Genomic DNA, 22,471 nt, shown 5'->3' with positions numbered 1-22,471 from the left:
TGTTCTGTCTCTCTGCCACTTTGGTCTAACACTGCCCACAGGATCATTACGACTGGGGCCTGCGGGCCATCAAGTCCGTGCTGGTGGTGGCAGGATCCCTGAAGCGAGGAGACCCTGACCGGCCTGAGGACCAGGTCCTGATGCGCTCCTTGCGGGACTTCAACATCCCCAAGATTGTAACTGATGACATGCCCATCTTCATGGGCCTGATCGGGGACCTCTTTCCCGCCCTGGATGTGCCCTGGAGGAGAGACCCCAACTTTGAAGCTTTGGTTAGGAAGGCAATAGTGGATCTGAAGCTCCAGGCTGAGGACAACTTTGTGCTCAAGGTACATGTGGTTTTTCCTCCCAGGATTTCTCTCTCTCTTACTTATTGTCCTGGACAATGGGTTATCCTTCATCCGTAATCCAAAGGGTTGTTTTAGATGTACAAATATGTTTTAGACGTAAAAATACCTAGTTAGTGATAATTCATTTCAACTGCTCTTCAGTGGGGACCCATAATGTGGAATGCATGGTAGGGAATACAAGGGAAAGTTGGAGGATCCTTACTTTATAGCCCTTCCATTCTGTTTGGTGTACTTCAGCCTGAATGCCAACTATCTGCTCACTCACCCACAAATGAAAGGACAGAGGCCAAGATCTGGCCACATCTACAGAGCCTCCACTCAATCCTACTATCCTGGGTAGAGACCAGCAAAAGAGAGCACCCGGGACCAGCAGAGGAGAATACCCCTCCCAGCCTCGTATAAAACACAGCACAGCTCCTTATTTAACCTTGAGGCTTACCAGATATTGAAGAACCCAACAACACGCAAGATAAAGACAGATGGACAGACACAGACAGACACACACACACACAACAAAAACAGCCAGTGAAAATAACAAAGAGAACATTTTTAAAGTTCTAATTAACATCTTTGAAGGAAATTTAAAAAATGATATCTAACAAACAAGAATTAGATGCCATTGTACAAAATAAAAAGCACTATTGGAGAATTATAAAGACCTGTTTTAAATGTAAAATTGTATGATTGATGGCATTTGAAATTCAATGAGAGGACGGGAAAATAAAGTGAAAGGCAACATCCCAGGATAAAGCTATAAACAGTATTATGTATTATGTGTGTGTGTATGGTAAAATATTCACACATGCACACAGACACAGAGACAGAAAGTGTGAGAGGTGAGATGATGTACAGAGGATCGATTTAGGTTATTCAACATGTTACTAGAAAGAATTCTAGAAAAAGAACAGGAAGTTAACTAGAGCTGGAAAGAGATGTATCTACATTGGAAAGACAGTACTGAACAGAATGACTTTAAATGAATCTGTGCAGGGACACACTATAATGCAATTTCAGAGGTCAAGAATCAAGAGAAAACAATAAGTCTCCTAGTTGAGTGAGGAGGTAGTACTAGTGTATTAATACCTGAGACAGAGTAGTTAGGAAAGAGGTTTAACTGACTCACAGTTCTACATGGCTGCAGAGGCCTCAGGAAACTTACAATCATGGCAGAAAGTCAAGGAGAAGCAAGTCCTTCCTCACAAGGCAGCAGGAAAGAGACAGAAAGAGTGCAGGGGAAATAAAGAGCTGCAGACACCCTTTGTCTTCCTTGCACAGTGCATTTTTCCTTTGTAGCATTTATCACAGCTCTAATTCAATAACAATCTGCTACAAATCAAGTGGAGGAGCAGGTGCTTGAAATGAAGTCTAAGTTCAGACTCCATGCTCTGTTCTACATGCTACACCTCCTTTCCGCACCATCCTGGTTATAAAACCATCGGAGCTTGTGAGAACTCACTCACTAGCACAAGAACAGCATGGGGGAAACTGCCCCCATGATCCAATCACCTCCTACCAGGTCCCTCCCTCGACACGTGGGGATTTGAGATGAGATTTGGGTGGGGACATAAAGCCAAACCATATCAACAAGTGATCCAGGAAAGGAATGAAATTCAAGAGGAACTCAGAATCTCTTGTCAGCTAAATTGGATACTAGAGAACAAGAAAACCATTCCTTCAAATTTTTTGAGGGAAATGATTTCAAGACTAGAATTCTATACAACCAAATTATCATCCATGATATTCTCAGACTCATAAATGTTACTTCTTAGCACCCTTTTTGAGTAAGTTACTTGAGGACATACTACAGCAAAACAAGAATGAAAAACAAGAAAAATATTGTGAGATTCAAAAAAATCAAGAATCAAGAAAAAAAAATCCTGAAATGACAGCTGTTAGCAGGCCTAGAAAGCAATCAATTCAAGTTAGAGCAGGAAGTCAGTAGTCTCCCAGAAAAGAGAACCTTAAGAAAAGTGAACTTATTCAAAGCAAGAATAGAGTAATAAGCTGCAAGTTCTTATGTGTTTTATTGAACTTCTAAGTTATGGGGACTGTGATGGTTCATTTTATATGTAAATTCGTCTGGGCCACAGAGTGCCCGGATGTTTGGTCAAACATCATTTTGGGTGTGTCTGTAAGGGTGGTATAAAGTTCCAATTAGACAAGATGAATAAGTTCTGGTGATCCATTGTACAGCTTGATGACTATAATCAAAAAGATTATTGCATACTTGAAAATTTCAATGAGAGTAGACCTTAAATGTTCTTAGCACAAGAAAGTGATACGTATGCGAGGTGATATACATGTTAATTACTTTGATCTAATCATGTCACAATGTATACATATATCAAAACGTATTCTACACCATAAATATATACAATTGCTATTTGTCAATTGTTCCTTAATAAAGCTAGGGAAAGAAGAAGAAAACAGTGTTTATACATTCTACAACATGACTGAAAACATCTTTCTAAGTCAAAAAAGAACCAGTCACAAAATACCACATATTGTATGATTCTATTTATACAAAACATACAGAACAGACAAGTATTAGAGGCAGAAAGTAGACCAGAGGTTGCATAGGACAGAGGTGGAGGCAGGGAGTGGGGATTGACTGTTAATGGGTATGGGGTTTTCTGTTGGTTTTTCTATGTTCTAAGATTCGATAGTAGTGATGGTTCTACAATTTTGTGAAGATACTAAAAGTCATTCAGTTGTACACTTTAAAGGGTGAATTTTATGGTACATGAAGTATGTCTCACTAAAGTTGTTGACATGAAAAAAGAAAAGGTGATGGATCTAGAAAGCAATTTTAAATCTTCCCAGCATCTCTGTTAAATCCCTTGTTTAGGCAAAGGAACAAACAAAAGTCTAGGAATATAATACAATCTCCATTCAGGAGCCAGAGTACCATCTCCCCTTCCCTCTCCTCTCCCTCTTCCTCCTCCTTCCTCCCCCTCCCCTTCCTCCCTTCCTTCCTTCCTTCCTTCCTTCCTTCCTTCCTCCCTCCTCCCTCCCTCCTCCTTCCTCCCTCCCTCCCTCTCTCCCTCCCTTCCTCCCTCCCTCTCTCTCTTTTACTTTTTCCTTCCTTCCTTCCTTCCTTCCTTCCTTCCTTCCTTCCTCCTTCCTTCCTTCCTTTCTTTCTTTCTTTCTTCTTTCTTTCTTTCTTTCTTTCTTTCTTTCTTTCTCTTTCTCTCTCTTTCCTTTCTTTCTCTCTCTCTTTTCTTTTCTTTCTCTTTCTTCTTTCTTTCTTTTCTTTCAGCAATGACCTCAGGTCAATTTCATGCATAAAACCTCCAAATGCTTCCTATTATACTTAGGATGAAATTCCAGCTACCAATTTCTGCATATCTCTCTGGCCCCTGCTTGCCTTTTTTGTCTCACCTTGTGCCGCTCTCCCATTTTTGCCCATGGTCTTTCAGCCCTCTAAGCTTGATGCTGAACTTAAGGCTTTTGCACTCACTGTTGCTGTACCTGGAATGGCTTTTCCTGCTGGCCTTCACATGGCTGACTCTTTTTCACTCATATCTGAGCTTAAGCCTCCTTGGAGGTTCTTCCCAACTCTCTCCTCATTCCTATCTGAGATGATCCCGCATTAAGTCATTGAAGGAAGAGACTCTCTTCTGGATGCTTTTGGGCCCTGAATCATAGGGACAGCAATGCCCTGGGACAGAGTAAAAAAGATACTGATGCTGTGGACAACAAGACGCAAAGTAATATCTCAGGAAATGATCCTGCCACAACTGACACTGATCTTCTTGCCCCCAAACAGCCGTTTAATCTACTACCTTCACACTGAGCTTAGCACTGCTGCTCTCCTCCTAAATTCCCTGGTCATAGAATTCTAGAATTCTAACACCTGTGTCATTTAAATTTCAAAAATATAGGAGTCCTGGCCAGGCGCAGTGGCGCACACCTGTAATCCCAGCACATTGGGAGGCCAAGGTGGGTGGATCACCTGAGGTCAGGAGTTTGAAACCAGCCTAGCCAACATGGCAAAATCCCGTCTCTACTAAAAATACAAAAATTAGCTGGGCGCAGTGACAGGCGCCTGTAATCCTAGCTTACTTGGGAGGCTGAGGCAGGAGAATCGCTTGAACCCAGTAGGTGGAGGTTGCAGTGAGCTGAGATTGCACCATTGTACTCCAGCCTGGGAGACAGAGTGAGACTCCATCTCAAAAAAAAATATATATATACACACACACACACACACACACAGAGAGAGAGAGAGAGAGAGAGAGAGAGAGAGAGAGAGAGAGAAGGTCCTTACTTATTTTTTCAAACTATAGAAAAAATAAAATACACAGGAAAAAGCTTATTCTCTCACTGCCCTGTCAACATTTTGGTGCATTTTCTGTTCGGTTCACCTATTTTTTTTTTTTTTTTTGAGACGGAGTCTCGCTCTGTCACCCAAGCTGGAGTGCACTGGCCAGATCTCAGCTCACTGCAAGCTCCGCCTCCCGGGTTCACGCCATTCTCCTGCCTCAGCCTCCCGAGTAGCTGGGACTACAGGCGCCGCCACCTCGCCCGGCTAGTTTTTTGTATTTTTTAGTAGAGACGGGATTTCACCGTGTTAGCCAGGATGGTCTCGATCTCCTGACCTTGTGATCCGCCCACCTCGGCCTCCCAAAGTGCTGGGATTACAGGCTTGAGCCACCGCGCCCGGCCACAAGTTCAAATTTTTTTCTCATGATATATAAGACCTTTCACAATCAGACCCATCCAGCCTTTCCAGTCATCCTTCACATTTTCAACAAGTATTCGTTCATCATTTGGCACATGCCAACTTCTCTGCTAGACTTTGTAAGGAGAGAGAAAAAAGCTCAGTCCTGCCTACCTTCAAGGAGCGGATAATAGAATATGGGGACAAAAAAAAGTAACCACTGCAGTATGTTAGATACTAGGATGTAGGCTAGTATGGGACATCTGTACTAGGCATGGGTCAGACTGAAGGCTTCCTGAGGAACGTGCAAAGGTTTAGACAGAAGACGGCAGGAGAAGTCACTTTTGTTTTTTGTTTGTTTGTTTCTGTTTGTTTGTTTGTTTTTGAGATGGAGTCTCGCTGTTGTCGCCTAGGCTGGAGTGCAATGGCACGATCTCAGCTCACTGCAACCTCTACCTCCCAGGTTCAAGCGATTCTCCTACCTCAGCCTCCCGAATAGCTGGGATTACAGTCACCCGCCATCATGCCCAGCTAATTTTTTGTATTTTTAGTATTTTTGTATTTTTTAACCATGTTGGCCAGGCTGGTCTCGAACTCCTGAACTCAGGTGATCCACCTGCCTCGGCCTCCCAAAGTGCTGGGATTACAGGGGTGAGCTGCCGCATCCAGCTGAAAGTCACTCTGAGCAGAAGGAACGGATGCAGGAAAGAGCACCATTTAAGAGCTCCAAGTAGTTCTCTGGCTGGACTGTGTATGTTGCAGGATAAGAGATAAGACTGGAGTCTAATTTGGGCCAGACTGCAAAAGGACCTTGTAAACCAATCTAAGGATTTGTATTTCATCGCCAAAACCACGGAGGCCAGTGAAGGGGACAGAGTGAAGGCAGTGGCTGGTCCGATTTTTATTCCAGTAAACGTGCTGCAACAGTGTGGAAAGCTGTGCCTGGAAGCAAACCAGCCCAAGGGTGATGAGACCTTCAGTGCCACCATGGTCCCCACAGGACTTCTGACTCCAGCCTCCCCAAACCATCTGGCCAACCAGTCACATCATACTCTGTCACACTACAAGCCTTTCTTCGTGCTGTTACCTCTGCCTGGAATTTCCTTCCTGTTCATCTTCTGGGCAAACTCCTACTCATCCCTGGAGCCCTTGTTCAAATGTCCCCTCCTTTATGAAGCCTTTCTCGTTCCCTTTATGTGTACAAAATCAATTGTTCCCTCCTCTCTTGTTTCCACAGCACCTTATAAATACCTCTGAGATAGTACTTATCCTCTTACCTTAGAATAATTTGTCCACATAACTTTCTTCTCCATCATACTCTAATAAGATCACGGAGGGCAAGAGAATCGCATCTGAATTCCCCTCGCCTGGCACACTCTGTAGCACTTCATTGGTGACTAATCATTATCTACCTGAATGGTGAATACAGGAACAAACGAATCATGTTGCCCCTATATTTCCGACCTCCTCACGTCTTGGGGTAGATAACTCTTCCTCTGTTGCCTTCAGGTCTCACTTCAGACACCAGCTGGGGTCACAGGAGAGCAGCTGGGATGCAGGTAAGTCACAGGCTGGTCCCTCTGGCTGAATTTCCTGCCTCCCCAGGTGGTCCAGCTGGAGGAGCTCCTGGCTGTGCGGCACTCTGTATTCGTGGTTGGTGGCGCTGGTACCGGCAAGTCACAGGTGCTGAGGTCCTTGCACAAGACCTATCAGATCATGAAACGGCGCCCCGTCTGGACTGACCTCAATCCCAAAGCAGTCACAAATGATGAGCTCTTTGGCATCATCAATCCAGCCACACGAGAATGGAAGGATGGTAAGTGTGGGATTCTCCCAGGGGAAAGTCTCTGCTAGCCTCAGAGCCCCTGTGGCGGGCTTGGATGCAGTTGGGTGAATTGCAGAAGCAAACATTGAACTGATCTGCTTGGGACTGCAGAAGGAGATGAAAAAGCCAGTAGAAAGGAAGAAGGGGGAAACCAATTTTGGCTTGGAGGGGAACTTCAGTTTTTCAGATATTCTCCCTCCTTGGGGACCTCTTCCAGCTGCCTTTTAGAGAGTGTATTTAAAGAGGAGAAAGCAGGCCGGTCACGGTGGCTCACACCTGTAATCCCAACACTTTTGGGAGACAGAGACAGTGGATCATGAGGTCAGGAGTTTGAGACCAGCCTGGCCAATATGGTGAAACCCCGTCTCTACTAAAAATAAAAATAAAAATAAATTAGCTGGGCATGGTGGCACACACCTGTAGTCCCAGCTGCTCAGGTGACTGAGGCAGAAGAATCACTTGAACCCAGGAGGTGAGGTTGCAGTGAGCCAAGATCGTGCCACTGCACTCCAGCCTGGCTGACAAAGCAAGACTGTCATAAATAAATAAATAAATAAGCAATGCAGGCATTCAGCTGTAGTACACTGACTTTGGAGCAAACGAGCCGTGGTGTAGAGTGTTAACACTGCCTGGCAGTAGACTTCAAGTATGTGTTGGGTAGGGAAGCCCACGGCTCATTCCCAAAGAAGTGGTGCAGTCTGGCATCCTACAAAGGGCACCATTCCCCTATTTGGTGTTGCCCCAGCAGTGGTGGGGAAGCTGCATGCTACAGAACCTTGTGCCCGTGCCAGGACCCTGATGTTTATCCATTCAATCCCAGGAGGGCCCCTAGAACCATATTCCCTTCTACAGTGATTCAGAGGCCCTCAACCCTGTGTGTACTGGGTACTGATCTCAGCCTTACCTTCAAAGAACTAAACATCACCAGTAGACATTGTAAAGGGTCGTTTGGCACTGGAAGAGAGCAGAAAAGAAGGTTGAGGGGAAAAAAAAAAAGAGGTCTATGAGCTGATAAGGAGGACCTCTTTCTAAAACCAATGTGGCTTCTGAAATGAGGAAATCTCAGCTCCTTCCTGACGTTTCAATGTCTGACCACATCTGGGTCAAACTCTCTGGATTTCTCTAATTTAGGAGCTTTTATCTGAGGTCTAGAACACAGGGATTTAACAACCAGAGTCTAATTTTCATTTTGCTGTCAACAAGACTTAGCATCTTCTTATTGATCTTAGTAACTTGCTCTTGTGTGATTTAATTTCCTGTTTTTCTTACCAGTTTTTAAGAGTTTTTTTAATATATCAAAGATATTAACCCTTTATCTGTCTCATGCATTGCTAATGTTTCCCCAACCTATTCTTTGTCTATAGACACTTTATTTTCCCATGCTCTTTTTAACAAAGGAAATTATGCCTGTCTAGTCTTTTTAGCATCTGGGATTTCTATTAGTTTATAATTCTTCAGCTGTTGATATAGTATCATAAATTTGATCAAAAAAGATTCTTTTTACATTAACATTTTTTATCCGTCTGGAATTTATTTTGGGGCTTAGTATGAGGTAGAGTACAGAATCAACTTTATTTCCTTCCAGATGGATAATTGATTGTAACCGCACCATTTATTAAGTAAACTATGCTTTCCCTCTGAATTTAAATACCAGTTTGTCATTTATTAAATTGCATATGTATATTGAGATCTGATTCTGGGCTTTCTATTCTGTTTGACTCACCGCTTTATCTAATCCTATACTAATGTCATTTTATTTTAGTTACAGTCATTTTATAACATATTTTAATACCCAATGAGGTAAGTCCCTTCTCAGTAATCTTTTGTAATTTTATTGTCTTGTCTCAAGCACTTCTTTTTTCATATTAAATACAGGCTCAATAATATAATTCAAAAATTTTAACTCTGAATTCTAGTTAAAATTTTATTAGATTTATACATTAAATTTGGGGAAATTGACAAGGAAGATATAATAATCACAAGTCTGTATTCACTAAACAAGTAAATGGAATATAGCCTTTAAAATATGTTTAGGGGCCAGGCACAGTAGCTCATCCCTATAATCCTAGTGCTTTGGGAGGCCAAGATTGGAAGATCACTTGAGGCCAGGAATTTGAGACCAGCTTAGGCAACATAGTGAGACCCCATGTATACAAAAAAAAAAAAAAAAAAAGATTTAGGATAACTTCAAAAGAATACAAATTAACAGGTTATTTTAATTTTTTTATTTATTTGTTTTTTATTTTCAAAATTATTTCCAGTAAACAGAAAAATAAGTACATAAAGGAATTGGCAATTATATCACTAAACTCAATATAATACAAAGTTATAGAATGTTTATTCCATAAATAGAAAGTATTCCTTTCCTGGTTGGGTTCATGTCACATTTCCAAAAATTAAAAATGTAATTGGCTACAGAGAAAGCTATAATGAATTCAACAATATCAATTTACAGGTCACATTCTCTGATAACAATGGAATAGAATTAGAAACAAATAGCAAGAAAGTCACCAAAAATGATTTTACTACTTGTAAATCAAGAAATGCTCTATTGATTCCTGTATCAAAAAGAAAATTTAATTGCATCCTCTCTAGGATGCAATAAAAAAATACTCCATACAAGAAAACCTATGGGCTCCATCCAAAACCTCTAAGGGAAAACCTTTTAAACTCACTTTATTATGAAAGGTGGGCTGGAAGTAAAGGAAGTTAATATTTGTCATAAGAAATTATTCAAGCTAAACACAAAGAAAATGAAAGAAAAGGAACTGATACAGATAAAAGCTGAAATTAGTCACCAGGAGGAACATAAAAAGATTATATAAAGATAAATAAAAGAAATAGAAGAAATAGATAAACCCAGCTGGGCGTGCTGGCTCACGCCTATAATCCCAGCACTTTGGGAGGCCGAGGTGGGTGGATCAGGAGGTCAGGAGATGGAGACCATACTGGCTAACACGGTGCAACCCCGTTTCTACTAAAAATACAAAAAATTAGCTGGATGTGGTGGCGGACACCTGTGGTCCCGGCTACTCAGGAGGCTGAGGCAGGAGAATGGCTTGAATCCGGGAGGCGGAGCTTGCAGTGAGCCGAGATTGTGCCACTGCACTCCAGCCTGGGCGACAGAGCAAGACTCTGTCTCAAAAAAATAAAAAGAAGAAGTAAAACCTAGGCAAATTATCCAAATGATAAGGCAGAAAATAAGTTCCATGAAAGATGTGCAATTTTAAGGGCCATAGAGGCTGGAAAGAGACAGTAAAACCATCTGGCCGATCACGAGGTCAGGAAACAGAGACCATCCTGGCTAACACGGTGAAACCCCATCTCCACTAAAAACACAAAAAATTAGCCGGACGTGGTGGCGGGCGCCTGTCGTCCCAGCTACTCGGGAGGCTGAGGCAGAAGAATGGCGTGAACGCAGGAGGCGGAGCTTGCAGTGAGCCGAGATGGCACCACTGCACTCCAGCCTGGGCCACAGAGCAAGACTCTGTCAAAAAAAAAAAGATTAATAAATGTAAATATTGATGCGCTGTAAAGACCAATGAGATAAGTCTGTTGTGAGAGTGATTAATGGGAAAAAGTAAATATACATATAATTTGGAATTAACAGACAAGACCAAAGTACAAGAAAATATTTGATGACACATACTTGAAAAACTAAAAGAAATAGATGAACCCCTAGCAAAATATAAATTAATAAAATGTCTTCATTAAGAAGTAGAAAAATTGAGTAAACTAGTGTAAAGGAAAAGTTAAAAAAGAGTAGAGCAAAAAATAGATAATTTCAAAATTATGGAGAGATAACTCTCAAATTGTTTTACAGAACAAGAATAATATTGATATCAATTTTTATGTGGAGCCAAAAAAACCCAGTGTTACTCATTAATATGGATACAAAAATCCTAAATAAAATATCAGTAAGTAGAATCAAATAGTATCTCAAAAATAATACATTTTGACCAAGTAAAATCCATTCCAGGAATGCAGGGATAGAGCAATTATTTTTAACAGTATTAACATAAAACATTGACAAATTAAAGGGGAAAATTATTTGATCACTAAATAAATACTTAAAATGCAATTCATTCCTAATAGAAAATTCTAAGTAAAATAGGAATAGAAGGAAGCCCCTAAAATATACTAAATGCTCTGTACCTAAAGCTGAAATGAAAATAAAGTCATTGTGAATAATGATACCATAAATTTCCATGAAAAATAAGGAACAAGTCAGGGATGCTTATTGTCAACATTATTGCTTATTGGAGTTCTAGAAAATGCAATAGGACAAGAAAATGAAATAGATGGAATAAATCAGAGGAAAGAAAAAATAAATTAGAGGAAAGGAGAGAAATTATTGTTTTATTATATAACTTTATACCTAGAAAATTTATGAGACATTACTGAAAAATTACTAGAATTAATAAGAAAGTTCATTAAAGGCAATTGAACATAAAGTAAATACACAAAATGTGGTAACTTTTCTCAATACTGGTAAGAATCAACCAAAAATAGAAGTGCAGGAGGAGAAAATTCATTTCACAGTAGCAATAAAAATCATGAGATATTTAGGAACACATTTAACCAAAGATATGTATTTTAAAAGCTGTAAAAAATGTATTAGGGATATAAAACCATATGTGAATAAATGAGCAGACATGCCATACTATTAACTGGGGAAGTTTAATGTCATAAAAATCAATTTTGCCCAAATTAATATATACATTTCAGGTAATGGCAATTAGAATCAGATGAGCCTCTTTCCAAAGCCTGGGTTTGGCAAGATTCGCCAAGACTGCAATTACAAAGCATGAAAATGCTACCTTAAAAAGTTTAATGTAGTTTCATCATGTCATAGTTACTTGCTGAAATGACTCACTTTGTCGCTTGAAAAGCTAGTACTATGAGGCGTTGTTCTTGTTCTTGTTGATGTTATGAAAAGGTAGACTAAAGCACAGGAAAAATGCACCTTGGGCACTGCCAGGTTTTTGCAAAGCAAGATATAAAACCAGGTCTGCATCTGGGCCAGCATGGTGAAACCGCATCACTACTAAAAATACAAAAAAATTAGCTGGGCGTGGTGGCATGCGCCTGTAGTCCCAGCTACTCAGGAGGCTGAGGCAGGAGAATCACTTGAACCCGGGAGGCAGAGGTTACAGTGAGCTGAAATCACACCACTATACTCCAGCCTGGCAACAGAGCAAGACTCCATCTAAAAAAAAATAAAGTAAAATAAAATAAAAATAAAACCAGGTCTGATCTGCCTTTGCATGTTCTACGTGCGCCCCCTTCTGTGTGTTGTAGCTAAAAGAGGAAAGCTATGTTTAAGTAAAAGAGGATTAATGATGAAATGGAAAATAAGGTATCAGGGGTTCCTTTTAGGATTATTCTCTTCCATCATGCGGGAGCTTGCCAACATCACCCATGATGGGCCCAAGTGGATTTTACTGGATGGCGACATAGATCCAATGTGGATTGAGTCCTTGAATACTGTCATGGATGATAACAAGGTATGAAATTGAGGGAGACCCCTACATCATTTCTAATCATCTGTGAAACCAGTCACCTAGTGTGGCAGGCGTATTTGCAAATCTAGATTCCACACGATGGCTGGCTCAGAGTAAGGAACTCCCAGCACCCTGGGAGGCCAAGGTGGGCAGATCACCTGAGGTCAGGAGTTCAAGAACAACCTGGCCAACATGGTGAAACCCCATCTCTACGAAAAATACAAAAAAAAAAATAGGGCATTGTGGTAGACACCTGTAATCCCAGCTACTCAGGAGGCTGAGGCAGGAGAATTGCTTGAACCCGGGAGGCAGAGGTTGCAGTGAGCCAAGATCATGCCATTGCACTCCAGCCTGGACAACAAGAGTGAAACTCCATCTCAAAAAACTAACTGGTGACTGTTAAGCTGGTGGCTGTTCCTAAACTTGTTCAGAGAGCATGTCCAGATTACAAGTTTTAAAATGCCTTCAACATTTACAGGATTGTTAGAATAAAAGTATGCTCTCCTGGAGAGACTACTTGATTTTTTTTTAACTTTTATTTTAGGTTTGAGGATACATGTGCAGGTTTGTTACATAGGCAAACTCATGTCACAGGGGTTTGTTGCACACATTGTTTCATCACCCAGGTACTAAGTTCAGTACCCAATAGTTACATTTTCTGCACCTCTCCCTCCCCCTACCTTGTACCCTCAAGGGGGCTCCAATGTCCTCTCTGTTGTTCCGTTCTTTGTGTTCATGAGTTTTCATCATTTAGCTCCCACTTATAAATGAGAACATGTAGTATTTGGTCTTCTGTTCCTGCATTAGTTTGCTAAGGTAATGGCCTCCAGCTCCATTCATGTTCCCACAAATAACAGGATCTCATTCTTTTTATGGCTGCATAATATTCCATGGTGTGCATGTACTACATTTTCTTTATCTAATCTGTCATTGATGGGCATTTAGGTTGGTTCAATGTCTTTTTCATTGTGGAGTGTGGCAGTAAACATTTGCATGCATGTGTCTTTATAGTAGAATGATTTATATTCCTCTGGATATATGTCCAGTAATGAAATAGCTGGGTCGAACAGTAGTTCTGTTTTTAGCTCTTGAGGAGTCACCAAACTGCTTTCCACAATGGTTAAACTAATTTACACTCCCACCAATAGTGTATAAGTGTTCCCTTTTCTCCACAACCTCACCAGCATCTGTTCTTTTTTGATATTTTAGTAATAGCAATTCTGACTGGTGTGAGATGGAATCTCATTGTGGTTTTGATTTGCATTTCTCTCATAATCAGAGATGTTGAGATTTTTTTCATATGCTTTTTGGCCACATGTATGTCTTCTTTAGAAAAGTTTCTGTTCATGTTCTTTGCCCACTTTTTAATAGTGGTGTTTGTTTGTCATAAGTTTGCTTAAGTTCCTTATAGATGCTGGATATTAGACCTTTGTCAGATGCATGGTTTGCAAATTTTTTTCCCATTCTTTAGGTTGCCTGTTCACCCTGTTGATCATTTCCTTTTCTGTGCAGAAGCTCTTTAGTTTAATTAGATCCTATTTGTCAATTTTGCATTTGTTGCAATGGCTTTTGGCATCTTTGTCATTAAATCTTCGCTCATTCCTATGGCCAAGATGGTATTGCCTAGGTTGTCTTCCAGGGCTTTTATAGTTTTGGATTTTACATTTAAGTTTTTAATCTTCTTGAGTTAATCTTTATATATCATGTAAAGAAGGGGGCCAGTTTCAGTCTTCTGCATATGGCTAGCCAGTTATCCCAGCACCATGTATTAAATAGGCAGTCCTTCCCCCATTGCTTGATTTTGTCAGCTTCGTTGAAGATTAGATGGTCATAGGTGTGCGGCCTTATTTCTGGGCTCTCTATTCTATTCCATTGATCTATGTGTCTGTTTTTGTACCAGTACCACACTGTTTTGGTTACTGTCACCCTGTAGTATAGTTTGAAGTCAGGTAACATGATGCCTCCAGCTTTGTAGTTTTTTGGTTTTTTTTTTTTTTTTTTTTTTTCTTATGATTGCCTTAGTTATTCTGGCTCTTTTTTGGTTCCATATGAATTTTAAAATAGATTTTCTAGTTCTATGAAGAATGTCATTGGTAGTTTAGTAGGAATAGCATTGAATCTATAAATTGCTTTGGGCAGTATGGTCATTTTAATGATTTTGATTCTTCCTATCCATGAACATGGGATATTTTTCCATTTGTTTGTGTAATCTCTGATTTTTTTAAGCAGAGTTTTGTAATTCTTTTTGTAGGGATCTTTCATGAAGTACTATTATAAAAGGAACAGTATTAATATGAAATGTAAGTTATTTTCTTTTAACTGTTCCATTGTTCCAGTATGGTCTAGTTCATTCAAATCATTGACATCAATTTAAACTGTTTAAATAACTTTTTTTTCTGATTCAACACACATATACACATATACACACAGAGGTGGTGGTGGAGAGGCATAGGAAGAAAGAGAGGATTTTTGTAGAAAATTTAGAAAATACTAATTATCACAAAGAAGGAATGTATTCATTCATTTTCACACTACTGATAAAGACATACCGGAAACTGGGTAATTTATAAAGAAAAGGAGGTTTAATGAACTCACAGTTCCACATAAATGAGGAGGCCTCACAATCATGGCAGAAGGCGAAACGCACGTCTTACATGGCAGCAGACAAGAGAGAATGAGAACCAAGTGAAAGGGGTTTCCCCTTATAAAACTACCAGATTGACTGGGTGACTCATGCCTGTGAGCACTCTGGGGAGCCGAGGCAGGTGGATCACGAGGTCAGGAGATCAAGACCATCCTAGCTAACACAGTGGAACACCATCTCTACTAAAAATACAAAAAATTAGCCTGGCATGCTGGCGGGCACCTGTAGTTTCAGCTACTCAGGAGGCTGAGGCAGGAGAATGGCGTGAACCCAGGAGGCAGAGCTTGCAGTGAGCCGAGATCATGCCACTGCACTCCAGCCTGGGCGGCAGAGCGAGACTCCGTCAAAAAGAAAAACCATCAGATTTTGTGAGACTAACTTACAACCATGAGAACAGTATAGGGGAAACCACTCCCATGATTCAATTAACCCCCACTGGGTCCCTCCCACAACACATGGGAATTATGGGAGCTACAATTCAAGATGAGATGTGGGTGGGGACATGGTTAAACCATATCAAGGAAATAATTATCCATAATCCCAACCAAACCAATAACAATCAGCCAAATCCCCACAGGCTGGCAAGGCACTTACCTCCTTCCTCACTGGCACGCCCTTCCCTGTTGTTTCCAGGTGCTGACATTGGCCAGCAATGAGAGGATTCCTCTGAACCCCACCATGAAGCTCCTCTTTGAGATCAGCCACCTGCGCACAGCCACTCCAGCAACTGTCTCTAGAGCAGGTACGGCCCAAGAAGGGAAGAACCACGAAGCTACTCCACTTAGGCAGGTGCCTCTCGCTTCACACGTAGTTCTGCTGACTCAGAAGGAATCTCCACATGGGAGCCAGAAGCCTGATGTGCAGTTTTGTGAATTTGAAAATGTTGTGGTAATAAGAAGGGAAAGAGCTTTTGAGCTGCACAATTATCCTCTGCACAGAAGTGTCCAACTTAGGCTACTTTTAGGCCAGTTCTAGCCTCCCCGTCAATGGAGATGACCAAATATCACTGTTTCTCACTAACTCCTGGTGCAGAATTGCAGCTCTATACCTTAACTTTCCTCTGTCTCCGCTGAACAAATTTATTAACAGAGACTGGAAGAGTTTTTAAAAAATTGTTTGGCAAAATCAAACTTAAAGAAGCGGGAGTAGAATGTCAGTTGCCAAAGGTGAGGGTTGGAGGGACGGGGCAGATGTTGGTCAATGGGCACAAAATTCCAGTTCTGCAGTATGAGTAAGTCCTAGAGATCTGCTGTACAACACAGTGCCTATAGTTAACAATACTGTAGTGTGCACTTTAAAAAATTGTTGGGCCAGGCTCGGTGGCTCACACCTATCATCCCAGCAATTTATGAGGCTGGGGTGGGCAGAGAGCTTGAGCCTGGGAGATTGAGACCAGCCTAGGCAACACACCAAAGCCCAATTACTACAAAAAAAAAAAAAATACAAAAAAAGTGTTAAAGAGGATAGATCTCATGTTAAGTGTTCTTAACACACACACACACATACACACTTTTGGAGGTGATGGATGTTTATTACCTTGATTGCGATAATGGTTTCACTGGTGTATGCCTATGTCCAATTTCAAATAGTATACCTTAAATATGTACAGCTTTTTATATATCAGTGATACTCCAATAAAGCTGTTAAAAATAATATGAATAATAAATAAAAGGAAATAAATAGTAAAATAAAATAATTTAAAAAGAGATCTTGTTTGGCCTCTACCATAATATTACGTTCCCTTTCAAGAACCTCTGCTAAAATTGGTGGACACAGGCCAGGAGGGTTGTCTCTCCTGTCCTAGGGATACTCTAACAAGAGTAACGAATTTCCACAAACATGGGGCTTTTAAAGCAACAGAAACATATTTTCTCACATTTCTGGAAGTTGGACGTCCAAAATCAAGGTCAGCAGGGCTGTGCTTCCTCTAAAGGCTTTAGGGGGGAATCTTTTCTTGCATCTCCCAGCTTGGATGTTCCTTGGCTTGTGGCCCCATAATGCCAGTCTCTGGCTTCTTCCCATGGCCTTCTCTTCTGTGTGTGTCTCTCCCTTCTGTCTCTCATTAGGACACTTAGAAATGTTCCACCCAGATAACCCAGGATAGTCTCATCTCAACATCTTTAACTTAATTACATCTGCAAAGACTCTTTTTCTTTTTTCTTTTCTTTTTTTTTGAGACAGAGTCTCGCTCTGTTGCCCAGGCTGGAGTGCAGTGGCATGATCTCAGCTCACTGCAAGCTCCACCTCCCGGGTTCAAGCCATTCTTCTGCCTCAGCCTCCCAAGTAACTGGGATGACAGGCGTGTGCCACCATGCCCAGTTAATTTTTTGTATTTTTAGTAGAGATGGGGTTTCACCATATTGGCCAGAGTGGTCTTGAACTCCTGACTTCAGGTGATCCACCCGCCTCGGCCTCCCAAAGTGCTGGAATTATAGGCGTGAGCCACTGTGCCCAGCCTGCAAAGACCCTTTCTCTAAATAAGATCACACTGGCAGGTTCCAGGGGTCAGGACATGGCCTTGACTTTTGGGGGACCACCAATCAACCCACTACATACCCCCCACATTCCCATGACAAGTATCGCTGATCTGTCACAGCCTTCTTTCCTCCTGAGCCTGGACTTGGCCTTGGGATTTGCAAAGCTGCTCCCCATCCATCTATCACCAGTCCGTTGGAGTTGGTCCTCAATAGCAGACCCATTTACCCTCTCACATCTCAGCCAAATCTCCTTTTCTTTTCAGTTCAGTCTTCTGTACATTTTCCAAACAGAGAAAATAACTCCCTGGGGTGAAAAATATACTGATGTATATGGAATGTTCACTAAACTATATTCTCTGTGCTCACAGGGATCTTGTACATCAACCCGGCAGACTTGGGATGGAACCCTCCGGTGAGCAGCTGGATTGACAAGAGGGAAATCCAGACAGAGAGAGCCAACCTAACCATTCTGTTTGACAAGTACATTCCAACCTGCTTAGACACACTCAGAACCAGGTAGGCCAAGAAATAAGGAAGATAGAGAGTCAAAGCAGCAATTAAAAGCCCATCGGTTCACTCCTGGTGTCCTGCTGATGTTCTGTCCTGCCCCAAAGTCAGATGTTCCCAGAGCAATCCCTCCAGGCATGGCAGAAGGCAGCGGGAACACACATTAGGATGGCCATGGGATGCCTGTTGTCAGCTGAGGCATGAAATGAGGTGAGTGAGGAGAAGGAAGATTGGAAGGTCCCTTTCGTGAGTGCCATGTGGGTATATCCGAGGGAGGCTGTGGGTTGTGGTATCAGATTATAATCCAGAGACTCAGATCCTTCTGTGTGCAGGGCAAGCAGCTCTGCATTTGTAATAAATAATCCACAGGCCAGATCAACAGACCTAGGGGTGAAAATGGCACGTGTTGGTGACCTGTGGAGCCCACTGCCTGTGCCTGGCTGTGTGTGTTCACGGCCCAGATAATGTGGGATTGGGTATAATGTACCATCTGATGGTCCTTCCCTGTTGAATATTGTGAGTTTACTTTTCCTCTTATAGGTTTGTAAAAGTAAGAGCAACAAGCCCTGACCACTTATCACTAAGCAAGAGGTTAATCACTCTTGACCAAGAGGATACTTATTACGCGAGAATACTATCTGTGTCAGCACAGGGAGCTGCCCATGGTTGGAGCCTGCTTTTGTTTTACACTATTTTTTGTTGTTGTCGTTGTTACCATTTGACACATCATTCTGTGAAGCTGACACCCATCCCCGTAGCAGAGGCAAGAATAGGCCCCTGAGGCTGGCACTGTGAAGGCATGTGACTCAGAACCCCATGAAGATGCCACAGTTTAGGGTCAGGATTATGTTTCCCGGAAACTAAAGTCTATCATTGAAGTTGATCTCTGCCTCTTTCTTCCTTGGCTTGTCAAGCATGGGATATGATTGTCCCTCCAATGATTTGCAAGCACAGAGTCCAAGGGGAAGGGAACACTTCAGACTGCAGGAAACAATACTGCAAGAGGGCGCCAGGTGCTCCCATTCCATATGCCCTGCCCATACCCTGAAAAATCCACTCCCATTCAAAGTGAATTTTGTATACTTAAAAATTGAGTTGCAGTCAAGTAGGTGACATTGTGGTCTATCTTCGTTGTTTAATGAAACATTACTTTTGATTTCGTAGTTTTTCTATTTCAGGGTCAATAATTATTCTTCCAACTCAACATATGTATAAGCCTTTGAAAAGCTTTCAGTCCCTGGGTGGCCCATGGGCTCTGTGGCCTTGGGATGTAATGAGCTAAAGCAGCCTGTGGAGCTAACAAAGTCTGGAAGTGGAAAACAGTAGTTAATATCACAGATGGACTCGGGCAGCCAAGAGTTAGAAAACCAGAGAAGGGTAAGGTTTTAGGAAAATAGTCTATCCCTGTTTTTCTTTTTGTTTTTTTTTTTGTTTGTTTGTTTTTTGAGTTTTAAAATGTTTTTTAAAGTTTTATTTGTATAGATTTAGGGATAGAAGTGCAGTTGTGTTACAGGGATATATGGCGTAGTGGTGAAATCTGGCCCTTTAGTGCACCCGCCACCTGAATAGCATACATTGTATCCAATAGGGGTATTTTATCCTCACCCCCCTGCCACCCTCCCACCTTTTGGAGTCTCCGGTGTTTATTATTTCACTCTGTTTTTCCATATATACCTACTGTTTAGATCCCACTTATAAGTGAGAACATGCAGTTTTTGACTATCCGTTTCACAGTCATTTCGCTAAAGATAATGGACTCGAGTTCCATGCATGTTGCCGCAAAAGACATGATTTCATTCTTTTTTATGACTAAGTAGTATTCCATGTGGTAGACATAGATATATATACACACCACTTTTTTTTTTTTTTCGAGTCATTGCCTCACTCTGTCACCCAGGCTGGAGTGCAGTGGTGCGATCTTGGCTCACTGCAGCCTCCACCTCCTGGGTTCAAGCGATTCTCCTGCCTCAGCCTTCTGGGTAGCTGGGATTACAAGTGAGCATTACCATGTCCAGCTAATTTTTGTATTTATTTATTTATTTTGGTCAGAGCCTCGCTCTGTAGCCCAGGCTGGAGTGCAGTGGCGCAACCTCAACTCACTGCAACCTCCACCTCCTGGGTTCAAGCAATTCTCCTGCCTCACCCTGCCAAGTAGCTGGGACTATAGGCATGTGCCACCACACCCAGCTAATTTTTTGTATTTTTAGTAGAGACGGGGTTTCACCATGTTGGCCAGGATGGTCTCGATGTCTTGACCTTGTGATCCGCCCGCCTCGGCCTCCCAAAGTGCTGGGATTACAGGCGTGAGCCACTGCACCCGGTCTAATTTTTGTATTTTTAGTAGAGATGGGGTTTTGCCATGTTGGCCAGGCTGGTCTCAAACCCCTGACCTCAGGTGATCCGCCTGCCTCAATGTCCCAAAGTGCTGAGATTATAGGTGTAAGCTACTGCGTCCAGCCTACACCACCTTTTAAATTCAATCATCCGTTGATGGAAACTTAGGTTGATTCCATGACTTCACTATTGTGAATAGTGCTGCAATAAACAAGAGTGCAAGTAACTTTTTGATAAAATAATTTCTTTTCCTTTGCATCCCCGTTCTTTAGGATTTTCCTGAGATACTTGTCCCATATACCCTTTAACTAAAAGTCTGCTATTTCTCACTGTGGGCATTTAGAACAAGAGATGGCAAACTCGTGTGTCTTTGTGTGTGCATGTGTGCCTGTGCATGCACAAGCCTTTAAAACAGCTTTGAATATTCTGACTGTATTAAGTCTATCCAGAGGCAACTCTCCCCTGAACTCTCTGCCCATTCTAGATGTAATGTCTTTTCTTTCTTTTTTTTTTTTTTGAGACAGAGTCTCGCTCTGTCGCCCAGGCTGGAGTGCAGTGGTGCAGTCTCGGCTTACTGCAACCTCCGCCTCCAGGTTCAAGAGATTCTCCTGCCTCAGCCTCCTGAGTAGCTGGTACTACAGGCACCCGCCACCACACCCAGCTAATTTTTGTATTTTTAGTAGAGACAGAGTTTCACCATGTTGGCCAGGATGGTCTCAATCTCTTGACTTCGTGATCTGCCCACCTCAGCCTCCCAAAGTGCTGGGATTACAGGCATGAGCCACCACGCCCGGCCAATGTCTTTTCATTCTCACAGCCATCCTGCCAATGAGGGAGCTGTGGCTCCGTGATGCTCCCCTGGCATCATAGCCAGTTAGTAACAGACACTTACTTTAAAGCCTTCCTTGTATTTTATGCAGTCACAGTGTTGTAATGCCCGCTTCATGTGGCCCTGTCACTACAAAGCCATGTCATGTCAATAGATAATAACTTCTTTTTAAATAAGCAGGCCCATAAGGGGCAATTATAAAACAGCTTTATTTTATTTCCTACTGTTCCTTTAAAACCATTATATGTGACTAGTTCTTCTCCTGCCCCTGCGTGAGATCTAGGTCAAGGTCTATGACCTTTCTGTATGACTTTTCAGATAAAAAGGCATCTGATCACTTCTAGTCACACAGTCATACATACACGTGTGTGTTAGGCCAGTGAAAATATAAAGAAACAAACTCCATTCATAATGGAGGCTTCTGCCCCACCCACCTCAGCTCAGGACTGCAATGGGAAAGGGTTGTGTTTTTGACTTCTCTCCTTTCTCTGCCAGTGACCTACTCCCTGGCTATGACTTCTGACCCCTCGGCATAAAAACGGGGTGGAGAGAAGAGGGGAAGGGGCAGGAGAAGTCTTACCTGACTGCAACTAAGGTGTGGCCTTAGTTGGTTGCCCCAACTGTGACAGATCTTGAAATCCGACTTCTTTTCTTTGGTAGTTTTTGGGAGCTCCTTGCCTCCTCCCCATCACTGGAAATCTTTCATCTGTTATTCTGGAAGAAAGTAACTGTTTCTCTAGCCAGTCAGGTCCCGCTCCTACACAAACCCCATCTGACTCATCTTATCCCTTAGCCAGCACTCAGACAACCCCTGCTGCACACAGTCCACACCTGGATTCCAGGAGATGCTTACCCCTTCTCTGCTTTGACAAACTGGAGCACAGGCTGCACCCACAAGGGACCTCCCCACTCTCCACTGGGAGATCAGCAATTCTCGGGGGGTTTCCAGGCAAGGGTCCTTCACCAACTCGAAGTAATCCTATTGAAGCCCCCTTCCCTGGCTGTTAGGGGAAAGCAGCTACCTTCCCTGTGCAGGAGGGGAGACTCATTGCCTACCCAGAACTCTCGCTAGTATTCTGAATGCTAATTTCCAGGCCTTCCAGCATTTCCCGCTTTGTCCTCTGTGCTCTTGAGAGGGAGAGAAGCCAGGGTTGCAAAACCCTCTGCGAGTCCCACCTAAGTTGTTTGGAATCTCTGTTTGGAATGGAAGGGCAGTTGGCACCTATCCTCTTCGTTATCCTCTCAGGCTTATCCAGCACTGAGCCTGAGAGAGTTGTGTTGTATCCGTCTGTTACAAATACACATCCAACAAATGAGGGAACACCGATCGAGGAGGCAGTC

The 22,471-nt window shown here is 42.2% G+C and overlaps 1 protein-coding gene across 1 annotated transcript in view; it reads left to right on the top strand.

Annotated features, from left to right (window-relative positions):
• DNAH9 (dynein axonemal heavy chain 9) overlaps window positions 1-22,471 on the top strand; it is a 386,382-nt gene that overhangs the window by 158,416 nt on the left and 205,495 nt on the right. Inside the window, exons 31-35 of the mRNA XM_033184520.1 lie at window positions 42-329; window positions 6,616-6,826; window positions 12,215-12,342; window positions 15,617-15,725; window positions 17,829-17,976. Coding sequence (XP_033040411.1) covers window positions 42-329; window positions 6,616-6,826; window positions 12,215-12,342; window positions 15,617-15,725; window positions 17,829-17,976 — 884 coding nt within the window. The remainder of the gene's footprint in view (window positions 1-41; window positions 330-6,615; window positions 6,827-12,214; window positions 12,343-15,616; window positions 15,726-17,828; window positions 17,977-22,471) is intronic.

The sequence above is a fragment of the Trachypithecus francoisi genome, unplaced genomic scaffold (assembly GCF_009764315.1).
Source record: "Trachypithecus francoisi isolate TF-2019V2 unplaced genomic scaffold, Tfra_2.0 Lachesis_group20, whole genome shotgun sequence".
Classification (NCBI taxonomy): domain Eukaryota; kingdom Metazoa; phylum Chordata; class Mammalia; order Primates; family Cercopithecidae; genus Trachypithecus; species Trachypithecus francoisi.
Note: the sequence above shows the minus strand (reverse complement) of the source record. Positions and strands in the feature narration are given on the sequence as shown.